Source organism: Crocodylus siamensis, chromosome 11, assembly GCF_052110815.1.
Source record: "Crocodylus siamensis isolate JL-2025a chromosome 11, ASM5211081v1, whole genome shotgun sequence".
NCBI classification, from domain to species: domain Eukaryota; kingdom Metazoa; phylum Chordata; order Crocodylia; family Crocodylidae; genus Crocodylus; species Crocodylus siamensis.
Window position 1 is genome coordinate 8,106,224 of NC_143405.1, and position 14,354 is coordinate 8,120,577.

Genomic DNA, 14,354 nt, shown 5'->3' on the forward strand with positions numbered 1-14,354 from the left:
TCACCTATTTCCTTTCGTCCTGTTTCCCATAGAGTGAAAACGCCAGTGAGGATGCTGGTGAGGGTGAATACGTCAATCTGTATTCCTCTGGCCAAAGCAACGGGGAACTCCCTCTCTCTGAAGGAGTAAGTAACCTGGAGAAGGCCAAACACTGGGAAGGGGCTGCTCAGTGCATGCGATTCACACCGGGGACAACACACTCATAAGCCTTTCCTGCATTTTGTAGGGGTTCCACGTTTCTTCCAGTGAACAGACCCCTTTGCTGCTTGCCCATCCTTGGTTTTCTGTGTGCAGGGGAATCTTGATTTGGATGAGGAGTGGATGACACTTGCTTAGCTTTGGAGGTTGTGGTGAACATGTTAAGAACACAGGGGCTGCATTTGTTTCCGAGCTCTTCCATATGCTTTGCTATTTGTCTAGAGCTTCTTGCAGGAGAGTGTTTTTTCTAGAAAGCTACAATCTGGGAGCTGTGCAGCAGCCTTATCAGTGCTAGTTAGGTGCTTCTATTTATAACTGCGTTGGCTTTATTTTTTTTAATTGAGCCTTGTGTTTATAAAGTGCTGTCACCTTGGGCATCCCATATTAATCCTTATAGACACAAGTTGTTCCCTTCTCCTCTGCACAGAGCGTATGTTACCCATTTCCTGCAGCGGGCAGGTGCCTGTGAGTGCTTTTACCAGTTGACTTCTATATGCCTCAAGAGATGGGGCTCCTCTCTGGTCTCTTCAGTAGATGGATTCGGGTATCTTCTGCTCTTGTATATAGTTGAGTTAGTTCTTACCTTTGAAAATCAAGGACTTGACAGCATTTTTCACTGCACATAGCTCAGCAAAATGCTGTAGGTACTTCAAAAGGCCAGACTCAGTGGTACATTTTCAAGGCTGAATCTGAATTGTGGAAAGGTGGCATGAGTTCTCTAGGTTTGGTGTGTTGAACATGCAAAGATCACTTGGAAGGGTTTTAAATAGCAATAATCTACAGCACTGTAGGGTTAATACTCTCATTTGTCATTCATGGTCGTTTTCCTCCTTAATAAATGGCTAATGTAAGATGCTGTGTGTTTTTTTTTTCCTTTGAACTCTCTACCTGCTGTTACATGCCGAATGTTCAGATTGTTCTGCTTTCTTAGATTAGCATCATTTCCACAGCAGTGCATCACAATGTGGAAGCATTGTGTCACTGTCTAAACTCGGAGAGAAAAGAGGCAGGGAAGGGGAGGCCATTATTAAAGCCACATACTCTGACAGGCTGGACTTTGTGGGGCAGCTGTATGTGGGGAGGAGTTAGGAGGGGAACTGGACTCAACGGGGATGTTTAGAGCTGGTGTAGAATGCACATAGCTCAACATGAGGCAAGTACATTTCAACAGCAAGGGCTGATTAAAAAGGTTGAGGGAAGGTTTGTGTAAGATGCATGCTGACAGCTGACTTGTGCATTATAACATTCAGCATCATTTCACAGCCTCAAAAGCAAACAATAATAATTACATTAAAGTCTCCAGAGATGCTTCCAAATTTCCTGCCTAATTAAGTTCCACACGGTCCTGGCCCATGGCATTGACTCGCATCACCTTCTAATTGCTTCATAGGAATTGACAATAAAGGGCTTTGTAGAGGCAGCAAGGCTGTGAGTGCGAGACCGGCTGCAGCGCAGGGATCCTATGTAGTGATCAAAGGTTTCTTTCTCTTCCCAGGAATCTCCTGCTGTCAAAGACGGCCACTCCAAAGACTCCACTTCAAATAGCAGTGCCACTGGGAAGGAAAGCCGAGACGGTGGTGAGAGGTGGGCTTGACCATCATGTAGAGCTCCCTCTGCTCCGCAAGACGGCAGAGTATCCACAGTGTGATTTTTTTTTTTTTTACCCTTCCCACTCCCAAACTAGTCTTACGTTATTTCATGCTTTGCCTCCAGCTGGCTAGACACCATCATGGCTGTTGGCCTGTTAAGTTTCTCGAGATTAGGGGGAACGCAGGGCTAACTGAAGAGAATACAAGTGCTGGGCAATTTAACTAACTCAGCGAGCCCAAGAACTGCCATGCTAGTTGCTAGTCCATCTAGTTCTTTAGTCCAACACTGACAGTGTCTAGTCCTAGCTTTTTGAGGGAGGGGTGCCAGGACCCAAGAATGTCCCCTTTGGCCCCTTCCACACATCAGAAATACAAAGTACCTGGGCGGGCGTAAAGCCTACAACGTGCAAAGAGAAGAGGAGATGAGGGCCTTGGTCACTGCACTTAGAAACCATCCAAGGAGAGGCTCCAGTTATGCAGAATTTCTTCTCCAACATCCCTAAGTTGGCAGAATGACTTAGCTTCATGGTTCTTGTGCTGTACTTGAGTGAGCAAACAATATGAGGAGACGCTGAAAGGTGCATTCGTGCTTCATGCAGCAAAATCCTGTTAGCCAGGAATGCAGTCAGATAAGCATTCAGTTCCTGAACAGTTCATCTCAATCATGTCTCCTTTCCTAGGGATGCACAAAGCAATGGCCTTAGACCTAGACACTCAGGTTCAGTTGTAGAGGGTACCCCTGCCTTTGGGAGTCTCAGACTTGCCCCACCCTCTGATCTTTGTAGCAAAGACCTAAACACTGCTTCCCTGCTCGTGTGGGGCAGGACACTGATGGTTCCTTGCTTGTCTTCCAGGCAACAGATGTCACCAGATGCCTTGGAATCGTCACAGTTGGAGGAGGAGGTAGATGAGCTGTCCCTGATTGACCACAATGAAATTATGGCAAGGCTAACACTGAAGCAGGAGGTACGTGCCTCAAAGAGTCACTTTCATGCTTCTCAGTTTGTGCTTTGATAAAGCCTGATCGACCATGAGTGCAGAGACAGAGAATCAAATGAGCAGCCTGTGTATGAGTTAATAAGAAAATGGAGTTACAGAGCAGCTGCATGCAGCTTCAGGTGCATAAATTATCCTGAAAGCAGATGAGACCCCAGCACAAAAATGGAACATTATTGAACCAAAAGTTTATTAAAGCCTGGGCACTCTCTCTCTTAAGACTTCCCTGTCCTCATACCCTCCACCACCAGTATGCCGTAGCATCTCAAGTGTGATAGCTGAGAGTCTTAGTATGAGAAACTGAGCACAGATTATACCTGCTGCCTTTCAAACCTGAAAGATGGGGAATGCTGCTCCAGGAACGCTTTCAGATTCCAAATGTCTAAAAGGCCTCAAAAGTGTGAGCAAGCTATTCAGCAAAGTGGCTGTCCCTGCATTTGAGAAATGGCTCTGTCTGACCCTCTGTGCACTTCCAGACCTCTTTGCTCACTTGCTGATATTCCAGCCCAAGCTGTCTGTAACAGAGCTTGAAGGAACACATAACGTCTTTGAAGCTTTCAGACTATCAAGGGCCAGTCTGGAAAATGGAGACAATATATCATTTGCTGGAACTTATAGGAGTGCTCTTTGAAGAACTGAGGTCATCAGGAGAGAGCTAGAAGCTATCATTCATTCTTTAAGTGGTACTTTGTGGGCCTTGCCAACAGTTCACCTGAAAAATCACAAGTTTGCATAGAGAAATACTGCAAGGAGCTAGGCACTATTCTAGTCTCTCTTTGCAGGGATATTATACCTGAAGGGTGGAAAACTCTCAAAAATAATGTGATTTCACATGTTTCTGTAGCATGCTGTGCCCTGAATTTATAATATAGGGAGAGGATGCTTTGGTATAGTGATGAAGGGTCCAGAATATGTGTGTGGTTGGGGGCGGGGGGATGATGCGACACTTGCTAGCTCAGTTTCCTGGGTTCTATTCCTGGCCTCTAGATTTGATCAATAATAGCAACACTTGGCCAAATAATTCCAGAAAATTTAATTTGACACACTCCATTTGTGGGTTTTTTTGAGCCAGCTGAGTTTTGAAATTACAGATACTGAAGCACCTTCTGAGTTTCCCTCCTTTCTCCACCCTAAAAACAAAGGAAGGGAAAAAAGCCTTGGGAAGCTCAACTTGCCAAACTGTTAGTAAAAACTTGCAATTAAATGTTCCAGAGTTGGAAATGCCAGAGCTAAGGCTGAATGCGCAACCTTCATCCTATAACCAGCAAGGTCTGCGTTAACATGTTACAGTCTGTTGCTACCCCTTTCATGATCTCTGGAATAGTTGTCAGCATTTCTGCTCCTTGTGTCTTTACAGTGTGGTCCAAAGTCAGGTTTAGGTTCCTCTGTATGGGCAACAGAGCTCTTCCACTTGGTCCCAGGATGGGTCTGATTCATGAACCTGTCTCAGCTCATTCTCTGCAGAGTGAGGTGGGCCAAACTAGTTAGTGCTGCATTTTAGGTACAGAGGAATTGGGCTGTACCGAAAGGAGCCTAAACTATAACTTGTGTCTACTCTCGTTGCAGGGCGATGATGGGCCAGATGTTCGTGGGGGGTCCGGGGATATCTTGCTAGTACATGCAACTGAGACCGACCGGAAAGGTACTGTGTGTGGATTGGTGTAAGCTGAGGGGCGTGGGCAGCCTGGTGTGGCACTCTTCTGGGAACCCGGTGAAGCTCGGCAGTGTATAAACTGTCATGTTATGTCATTATATGCAGATGTGGACAAGACAGAGCGCTGCCTTAATGTGCCTTATTGCAAAGGGGATTATGCTTATCTTTGAGAAAGAGATAAGCCGGATAAGCTGTTGTACATTCAATTCCACGGCAGTGAGGTTTTTAACCCTTCTGTGCCCAGAGACAAAAACTGTAGGGCAAAGCCTGGTGATACAGCTAGTGCCTGCCTTCCCATGGCATCTCTTTGCCTGCTGAGGAATCCCATTGGGCTGGAGAAGAATAGTTGTTATTGAGGGCACAGTGTTCCATAGACTGAATTTTCAGAGTCTAGCATGCACGGTCTTATTCTGTTACCTTCAGTTCTACATTGGGATGGAGTGAATTTAGTAGTGGGAAGTAAAGGAACTGGTGTCACTGGGGTGAGCCAGGCGCAGAGTGTGTGGGCACTGGGCAATGCTTCCCTGTACCATTTGCCTGGTGCAATCCAGTTTTGACCTGCAACATCACTTCCTGTTCTAGCCCTGAGGCTCTGGCACTGCCAGCCCCTTCCCATGCAACTGTTCTTTGTCACGCACAAGAGCAGCAGGCTGGAAGGAGACTTTCTTCTCTTTATTTAGGTTTCCTAGAACTGCGTATCTGTGATCCTGTATGAAAAGATTTAAGAGATTAAGCTTTAACCATCCTATTTGCTACACAAATTATAATGGTTCTTTAATTAATTCTCCAATCCCAGCCCAGCCACAGAGGGCAACACTTCTTCCAGACCTGTAACTAGAGTACACTTTTCAGCACTGCCGGAGATGACATCTAAATGCTCTTTTGTTGATGGTCTCAATCAACTGATCGTCTAGCCAGTGCACCAACCCAATGGACTGCTCAGCTCTCTTACCAAAAGCCTTAATCCTTGTCCATTTTGAACGGACCTTTTTTCTCTACTATACCAGTAGGCATTTGTGTCTGTTGACCAGCCCATGGCAACAAATGTAGTGAACCTTCTCCCTCTAGAAGCATTCCCCTTATTTTGTAGAGCAGAGGAAAACAAGGGAAAAGTGGAATGGATTGCTTATGGGCTCCATCTTAGCCCTGCACTTCCTTGGAGCTAGAGGAATAGCTTCTTTCACAGCATTTCCATTTTTCAGAGAGTTAATTTCCTAGAGGGATGCATCTAGGAGGTGGAAATGGAGAAACCTAAAGGAACCGCATGCATTGGTGAGGGCTCCAGGGAGCCTGATGAGAAACAAACTTGCACATGATAAAAGTAGGCAGCAACATCATCTCCTAATAGCAGTTGTCTCAAGTGTGGGGAAAGGACAGATGCGTGCAGTCTATTTATTGTAAGAATCATCAGACCTCACCCCCCTGTGCCGTGCCAAGCTGGTGGCAGAGAGGAATTTGTGCTATGCCACCCTGGTGTTTGGGAGATGGAAAATGTTAACGACTTAAGCTTGCAATGAGAAGAATTCAGGGCTTGCAGATCAATTGGCCCAGCTGCACAGAGGGGGATGTTTAAGAGGCTTTCCTTTAAAGATACATTTCTTGGCCAGCCTGAGTGCCAGAGCAGACCCAGCTGTATTACCTCCCATCGTCTCTTGGGCAGAGGACCCAGGATGAATACAGTGCCTTGCCCTAGGGAACAGTGCTCCTCATCTGTTTGGGTGTCAGTACCAGAGCAAAGTGGAATAAGGGATGAGAGGACTCTCATGGTCTTTCGGAGTGCAGTCTACAGCCAGCTAAGTGCAGGCTTGCTGCACAGGGAGGATTACAGCCAAGCGAGGCACACTGCTCACCTCTGACATATGTACCCATCTGCCCTGCTTTAGAGTTTACATCTGCTCATCTTTAACTAAAAGACAGTGGCTTTCCTCTGTTTTAACAGCAGCTCTTTGGAGCTGTCTGTGTGAGACTTCTGCCAAGTGACACACTGCAGACAGAAAAACCCGATTGTTGTACTTCATTCCCCCTGGGCCAAACATACTGAGTTTATTCACATGAACAGGTGACTGGGGCTGAAGTCTCTGGCTTGAGGCATAGCCTGCATTTGTGTAGTGTGGGCAGATGCTGTAGAAGTCTCCCCGCATAGCTCTGCTAATGCGCCTCAGCTATGCCCCGCAGGAACCAGTCTTGACCCCCAGACCCAAATGGCTCTGCCAGCCTATGTCAGTTTTAACCTAAAACTTCTTTTTCCTGTTGCAGCCACTGTGACTCCAAAGACATTAGTGAGGCCAGTGTGGTGGTTTTGGGTGAGACCATCCAACTAATTTTGCCCATGTTTAAAGAAGGAAGGACTATTCACTGGGCTCACTGTCAAATCTCTTTCCCTCCCCGCTTCTTGCCCCCACCAAGTGAAAGGACATCACAGTCCACGCTTCTCAGATCAGTTTCTCACCCTCGTTTCTGAATACCTTTCCTGACCGTTTTTCTTTGACCTGCTTTTCCAGCATCTCCAACAAACTTCAGCTTCCCTGTCCTGCTCCCTGGAGCATGGACAAAGCTGGTGTGGTGGTCCTTTGTGGCCAGTGCCCTTGGTGACCTGCCAGTGCATCCTAAGGATTAGTCTCTGACACCCTTTTGCCAGTGTTGGCAGTGGCGGGAACTTTCTCTGTTGTTGGGAATCGTCCATCTTTCTGCGTGCTGAACTTATAAGTAGTGAGTACAGTGATGCCAGTAAGCAACTCTTTTCTTTAAAGTATCACCAGTCTGCAGAGCAGTGTTCGCAATCCTTGTTATTACAGACCCTTAAGATGGTAATTTAAAACCAAGCTCCCAGCATCACAGTTGGAAGTCAGAGCAAGCAGGTAGGGGGAATTGAATTGCTGTTAGGTGTTAAAATTCCCCTGCTGGTAAGAAATAAGAAAACAGTGTTCCCACAAAGCTGGATATCAATTTGCTTTTATAGAAATTTTCCTACTCGTTACCTATTTATTCCCCCTTGATAAGGACGCTGGGTTCACGACAGAATGCTCCCTTCTGAACCCAGAGTTGACTGAGGTGTTATTGTCTTTCCCTTTAGATCTGGTGCTGTACTGCGAAGCCTTTTTGACAACCTACAGGACATTCATTACCCCTGAAGAGCTCATCAAGAAGCTGCAGTACAGATATCCTTTCAAATGTGGGATGCTCCTGACCCCTCCTGAGTTGGGAGCAGTGTGCCTGACACTTCAAAGAGAAGGGTGGGGCAAGACTTAATCAGAGCCATGCTGGCAAGGCGGTGTGTCAGATATTCACCCCTGTGGGTGGTATGCAGCCTGTTGACTCCTTATTTAAAGCCTTATTTCTTCACCTCTGCCTTCCACAAGCCTGTGGTTATAAATCAAGGCCAAGTGGTTTATCATTCACTGGAGCTGGGCTCAGAGTGGGGTTCTGATCCTAGCTCTGAGTCGCTGCATCATTTTGAGCTCATCAGTCACCACCTGTGCCTTAGCTCCCATCCTGCAGAATGTAACCACAATAATGACTTGCCTTCCTAGAGATGTCGTGAGGGTTCATTGTACCTCTGTGAGCAGCTCTAAGGAGGATTGCTCAGGCCTGTCACTATTTCCACCACTCTCACTACCAAGAAGGGCAGAATGCAAGAGAACGTCCCCTTTGTGTTCTAGTTCCAAGATGTGAGGCTGATTCCGGGTATTGTATCTACAGCCCTTTACCTACTAGAAGGTAGGCCGGCAGTCATGTTTGCTGCCATGTCCACAGACTGTTCCCTGTTGAGCACTGAAGACTACAATTCCTTTCTCTTGGCTCCTTTCCCATAGTTTCTGTCTTTGCCACCAGCTTCGAGCTACGACACTTTGCAACAGAGGCAGTGAAAACGCCTTGCGGGTTTCCGTCTTGTAGCTGTGCATCCAGGCAGCCTGTCAGGCTTCCTGGAGTTGTGGCTCATTGCTGCCATCTGCAGCAGAGACGATACTCCCTCTGCTCCTGCTGTGATTACTGTTAATAGGACACAGAAAACCTCTCCTTATGCTGTAGTCAGCAGTGAAAATACCCACTCTGGGGAAGTGCTGGGTATAGGTAGCCAGAGCTTGGAGTTCTGGGCTCCATATCTCTCCCTCTATCTGCTTTAATTAGTTTATGTTTAGATCTTTGCCGCGTCCTTGTATGTTGGAAGTCTTCTCAACCCATGCTGGCCCTCGAGGTATTTCCCTAGTAGTAATCACTACAGCCATTGTTCTTCAAGCTGCAAACTAGGAGGTCTGCACGCCACATCCGTTATCCTTACCAACTGATGGAGTGAGTGCATATTTAATGGAAGTGCTGCTTGCTGAGGGAATGAGAGACAAGGATTGGGACTTGAGAGCTGCTGTTACAAGTGAGACCAGATGCTGCAGTTAGCTGAAGGGCTGTGATAGTGCTAGCACTCTGACAGCTTATTTAATTGTCACCTTAGAGGTAACAAGTTTCAGGGCACGTCATCTCCGCCATCTATTACTGCAACCACAAGACGCTTTCTCGTATTTGCAGCCTGTATTACTCGGTACAGGGCCTTGTTAGTGTTTCTCTCTCAGAAATTGAACACTGTCTTCAGTCATGGCAGATCATAATGCTCCTTTGGGGACACGCATCGGCACATGTCAAAGGTGCCACCAATGGCCCTGGCTCTACTGAGTTTATTCTTTAACTCATGACTGACGTATGAGAAATTCTGTCACTTCCCGGACACATTTAAGAAGCGCGTCAGCAAGAACACGTTCTTCGTGCTGGTGCGAGTGGTGGATGAGCTGTGGTGAGCATCCTTCTTGCTTTGTTTTGGGGTAGTTGAGGGAGGTAGCAGGACTAGAGCTGTGCCACTTCTACATGCCGCATCATGTATATCAGATCTGTGGTGGGAGACCTGAAATGGCCTTCCCCAGATCTGTGCTGGCTATGGGACATCTTCACTGGGACTTTAATGTGTCAAGGTGTTTTCTCAATGTGTCTTTCTGACTTAAAAATAAGCAATAAAACAGGTATCTTTTAAAGGAGGAAGAGCTGACAAGAGGAGGGGTGTGTGTGATGGGTTCCATTCTGCTTGCGGGCAAAGCTGTTGGACAGCGTACTGAGCTAACAGCCTTGTAGGCCAGAGTCCAAGGGAGAGATTTTTAAGAACACCTCTCATTGTACCTCTCTCTGCCTTAGCTGTGGGCTTATTTTGCTGCCATGCAGGAGTCCTAGGCTAGATACTGACTCAGCACTTTGGTCCCTTGTGGGGAGACTGGGGCAGGGGAGAAAAAGGTGAGGTGAAGCAGGTTGTACATCATGAGAGACCACTGAGCAATGCCCAGCAGGTGGGCTGCAGGAGCTCCAGTCTCCAAAAGGAGTCTGGTTCATATAGCAGTATCGTGAGTGAAGGTGGATGGCATGTCTAGCCTGCCAGTGAAAATGTCAGGAACAGCTTCTCAGAACTGTGGGTGTGGGGAAGCTTAGCATGCTGAATGGAAAGACCAAGCTATTATAAGGAGTCCATTTTGGGGGGCACAGCAGATGTTGATCATTTTATTCTTAAACGTCAATACAGACTTCTGATTTTTCCCATTGCTGAAAGGTAGCAAGCATTTATTACAGCAGGTAGATAAGAGGATTGTTGCCTGCAGTGCCCTGTGTCTGACCCACGCCCTACGTTTCTCATCTTTCTCAGTTTAGTGGAATTGACAGAAGAGATTCTGAAGCTGCTGATGGAACTGGTGTTCCGGTTAGTCTGCAACGGGGAGCTCAGCCTTGCTAGGGTGTTACGAAAAAATATTCTGGACAAGGTTGACCAGAAGAAAATGCTGAGATACGCCAACTCCATCAAACCCCTCGCAGCCAGAGGGGTGGCTGCCAGGTGAGACAGTGTTTGAGTCCTGTTGCAGCCCTCTCTGAGTGGGGACTGTCGTCGTGCTGCACGTAGGACAGGGAAAAGTCAGTGTCATGCTCTGAACAGGAGCAACAAGAGTGTTGCTCCTCATTTCAGTGCAGTGACCATTCTTCACCTACCTGTGCCTGCCCAGCCCCTCACATGTGTACTCTTTCCATCCAGTCTTGGTTTCCTGGGCATGCGCTGAATATGCCTCCCTGATTTGGGAGCTGTTGGTGAAACCTGCACTCAAAGACTGAGCTCCTGGTCAGGAGCTATATGAACACTACCTGTATGGCAGTGAAATAACCTGAGCCTTCAGCAAATGAAGAGGGACATGTCTGTCCTTTGGCTGTTCAAGGGGAGAGGGCACAAGTCAGAATTCTCAGACAGATGGATGGAAGGAGGCATGAGTGTGGCATATTGCAGGTTCTTGCAGCAAAGCCTCAGAGGCCAAAATGCAACAGGCCCATTGGCTGCCTCAGGCAGGGGGATGTTTCATGCATCTGCCTTGACCCAGGCAGGGACCTGTCATGTTGAATTTCAGGCCCTGTGGCATCATGTAAATTGTCTCCCAGCTCCAAATGCTGGAGAGCAAAATTTGTCTGGCTCCTTGTAGCTGAGGAGAGGAGAAAGCAGCATGTTCTTGGCTCTGTCTGAGGAGCAGAAGGGCTTGCATGCAGAATTCCCTGAGAGGACAGGGATCCTGAGATTTTACAGCTGCAAGATAAAGGGAAGTGGAAAGGGTGCGATAAGTATGATGACATGGAAACCTGCTGCTCATACGGAAGTCGTGCCACTGGCTGTGTGCGTTCAGGAGAGTAGTGCTCCTCTCCTCTGCAGGGATGATCTTTTATAAAAAGTCTAGTCCATTTCTAGTGTGGAAATGTGGCTGTTTTTGGGGACACACTGATGTACAGGTGGTTTAACACGGAGGAGGTCTGGTCACTGTCACGCTTGATTTCTCTCTGTTCCACTGACTTCTTGACAGGGAATGGAAGCTCACTAAAGCAAATGATATAAATGATCCAAGGTGAATCAGGGTTTCATTAGTAGTTACCTTTCACTTGTTGTCTTCTACAGGCCAGGAACCCTGCATGATTTCCATAGTCACGAAATAGCTGAGCAGCTGACTCTCCTGGATGCTGAGCTCTTCTATAAAATAGAGGTACAGAGAGGAGGGATTGGGGCAGTGGAAGAGGTTCTAACAAAAGCTGTTTGCAAGCTCTGGTTTTGTTCTCTAACAGCCCTTGCATATACACCTGTCATCCTTGTAGAAGACAGCTGGGTTTGTGTCAGGGGAGAGCTGTAACTCAGGGGTGTGACACAGGAATCCACAAGGAGACATCTTGTTGTAATGCGTGATGTGTTCCTCTCTTCCTTCCTTTCCCAGATCCCAGAAGTTTTGCTTTGGGCAAAAGAGCAAAATGAAGAGAAGAGTCCCAACCTGACACAGTTCACTGAGCACTTTAATAACATGTCCTACTGGTAAGGAGATTACAGTAATGACACCTCTGTAACATTTCATCACTAGTGCCCCTAGAGTCCAAGAACACTCTGTGAGGCAGTCTCTCTTGTGACTGTGTCCCAGTGGGTTTGTCTAGCCATAGCAAGATGTATCTTTTCTTACCCAGTTTTATTTCCTCCTTGAATGGATCATGGACCACTCTGCAAACGACTCATGAATAGCAGGAACACAAACATTTGTGGAAACTGCTGAATCTCCCAGATTTATGGCTGATATTGCAGAGACCCTTCAAGCACCACCTCATGTATCTGGGTACACACACATCCCTCTTGCATGGAACTGAGCTCTGTATAGAAATGCAGGTGCTATTCCATATAAACAGTCTGAAAACAGGCCTCTGGAGAAAACTGATCTGTCAGCTAATGCTGTGGCGTATATGAAAATTCAAGCCCTGGGGACTGGCATGGCTAAATCCATTAAGGAGTTAAGCACATCCAGAACAAGGGTGATTCAGTGAAATTCTGCTGCTGCCAGTCCATTTCAACAGCGGCAAGGGAGACACCTGCCCAGTAATGTCCTCTGTGGCCGATAGCCTTACTTTCTGCGGGACAGCAGCGCACCCTTGTAGGCAGCTCTCGCATTATGGAATTCTGGAAGTTCTCTGCATTAAAGCATTTGATTAAGCCATACAGAGAAGAAACTTGACAGGGAGGCACTGGGCACTTCTCAGCATCATCGATCAGTGCTTGCTAGTTACCAGCTTTTCAGGAGAAGCAGCAGGAACCGTCAGATCATAACCCAGCCTGAGTGGTTTAATCCTTGTTACCATTTTGTTTCATCTGTCCTCCCAGGGTCCGTTCAATCATTATGCTCCAGGAGAAAGCGCAAGACAGAGAGAGGCTGCTCCTTAAATTTATCAAAATTATGAAGGTAACTGCTTGGTGCTTGACTTGGTTCACCTGCGGGCTGTTTTCTGCATGTTATGCAGGATGGAAATAGCAGTGCAGGACATTGTTAGGTGTAGCACTGCTTGTTGCCAGAAGGCCTCACAACCCTTCACTCATTGATGTTGTCCCTCTTCTCAGCACTTAAGGAAGCTGAATAATTTTAACTCCTACCTGGCCATTCTTTCTGCACTGGATTCGGCACCCATCCGACGGCTGGAGTGGCAGAAGCAGACCTCAGAGGTGAGAAGCAGCAGGGGTTCTTGTGTTTAAGAGTGAAAGATGAACGGAGTTATGGTGTAAAGCAGTTTGTTAGGTTTTAGTAACTCAAACCTGAGTGCAGTCGATGAAATGTAATGATAAAGTCTCTTTTATAAAATGTTGTTAATTTGCATTTTCCTTCAGCATTGTACTTTGAAAACTGCATGCAGGCCAGTACTGTTACAGGCTAGGACCCTATCTGTCTATGCATGGTGAAGGCATGATAATGTTCAAAGTGTGTGAGTTTCTGTCTGCCTAGCTAAGCACAGGCCCCGGTAAAGTCAACCTTTTGGCAGAATTTGCTGCATCCCAGTTGGCCTTGGTCTCTGCAGATGGCATTTCCACGCACCCAGGTGCAGAGAGAGTAGCAGCATGTGCTTTGTTTCCCTAGGGCCTGGCTGAGTACTGCACACTGATTGACAGCTCTTCTTCCTTCCGTGCCTACCGAGCAGCTCTGGCAGAGGTGGAGCCTCCCTGTATACCATACCTGTGAGTAGCAGCAGGTCAAGGTGTGCTTAACTTGAAGTACAGTCATACCTAGAAGTCCTGTAGCTGCTTTCAAACCTTGTGGGTGCTGAAAGTTGAAATTGTTCACTTCTCATTCCCCTCATTGCTTTCCCAAATGCTTATCCCCCAAGGAGGATTCCTTCAAGTGCTTCTGTTCTTGGGTTCTGTGAGCTCTGGATTTCTGTTGGCACTGAGAAGCGTGCATGCTGATACTGGAGCAACTCATCCCTTTGCCGGAAATAGCAGAATGCCCAGTCTTCCTGCACATTCACAGAATAACTCGACTTGGGATTTCTCTAGCCTGATCCCTCAGTACAGTGTACCATAACCCGCCACCCTTCAGGAAGTTCACACCCAGGGACACTGACACAGAGGTGAATCAGGGACAGCAGAATAGAGATTGAGGTATCTGGACCTTTGGTACAAGCCAGTCAACTAGAATCCCTTCCTAGAACTGAGAGTAGAAATGGAGTAGTTTCGTTCTGAGAAGTCTGAAGTTACTGGATGTAGACCCACAGTGAATCATCAGTCAGAGCTGGCTGTGACACATCTGGCTCTGCAAACTGTAAGTGCTGGTAAACTAGGACTCTGCAAACATGCATCCTCACTGTCTGTGCTCAAATGAAGTGTTCAAGGCCTTTCCCTTCACTGTAAATGTCCTGTAATCTAGATGTCAGATTCTCTCTGGGTCTCTTAGTAAAACTAAAATAAATCTGCACTAGCACCAATTCCCTATGTGCAAAGTTGATTGGATGAGGCAGCAGAAACACAAAATTAGCTACAGCTTCCCATCCATTCAGGACTGTCAGCAGCCAAGCCAGTGCAGAAGGGCAATGGAAATCATACAGATCCTGTGCCTGCCCTA

The 14,354-nt window shown here is 47.0% G+C and overlaps 1 protein-coding gene across 5 annotated transcripts in view; it reads left to right on the top strand.

The window, feature by feature from the left end:
- The window catches only part of RAPGEF1 (Rap guanine nucleotide exchange factor 1), a 118,841-nt gene that overhangs the window by 99,075 nt on the left and 5,412 nt on the right, over window positions 1-14,354 (top strand). For 3 of the 5 annotated variants that reach the window (XM_090021848.1, XM_090021851.1, XM_090021852.1), the window contains 12 exons: window positions 33-125; window positions 1,694-1,782; window positions 2,642-2,753; window positions 4,350-4,425; window positions 7,511-7,595; window positions 9,128-9,220; window positions 10,112-10,297; window positions 11,393-11,477; window positions 11,703-11,797; window positions 12,629-12,707; window positions 12,863-12,964; window positions 13,374-13,471. In XM_090021848.1, coding sequence (XP_089877974.1) covers window positions 33-125; window positions 1,694-1,782; window positions 2,642-2,753; window positions 4,350-4,425; window positions 7,511-7,595; window positions 9,128-9,220; window positions 10,112-10,297; window positions 11,393-11,477; window positions 11,703-11,797; window positions 12,629-12,707; window positions 12,863-12,964; window positions 13,374-13,471 — 1,193 coding nt within the window. The remainder of the gene's footprint in view (window positions 1-32; window positions 126-1,693; window positions 1,783-2,641; window positions 2,754-4,349; window positions 4,426-7,510; window positions 7,596-9,127; window positions 9,221-10,111; window positions 10,298-11,392; window positions 11,478-11,702; window positions 11,798-12,628; window positions 12,708-12,862; window positions 12,965-13,373; window positions 13,472-14,354) is intronic. The other 2 variants (XM_090021849.1, XM_090021853.1) reach the window with 1 other exon arrangement.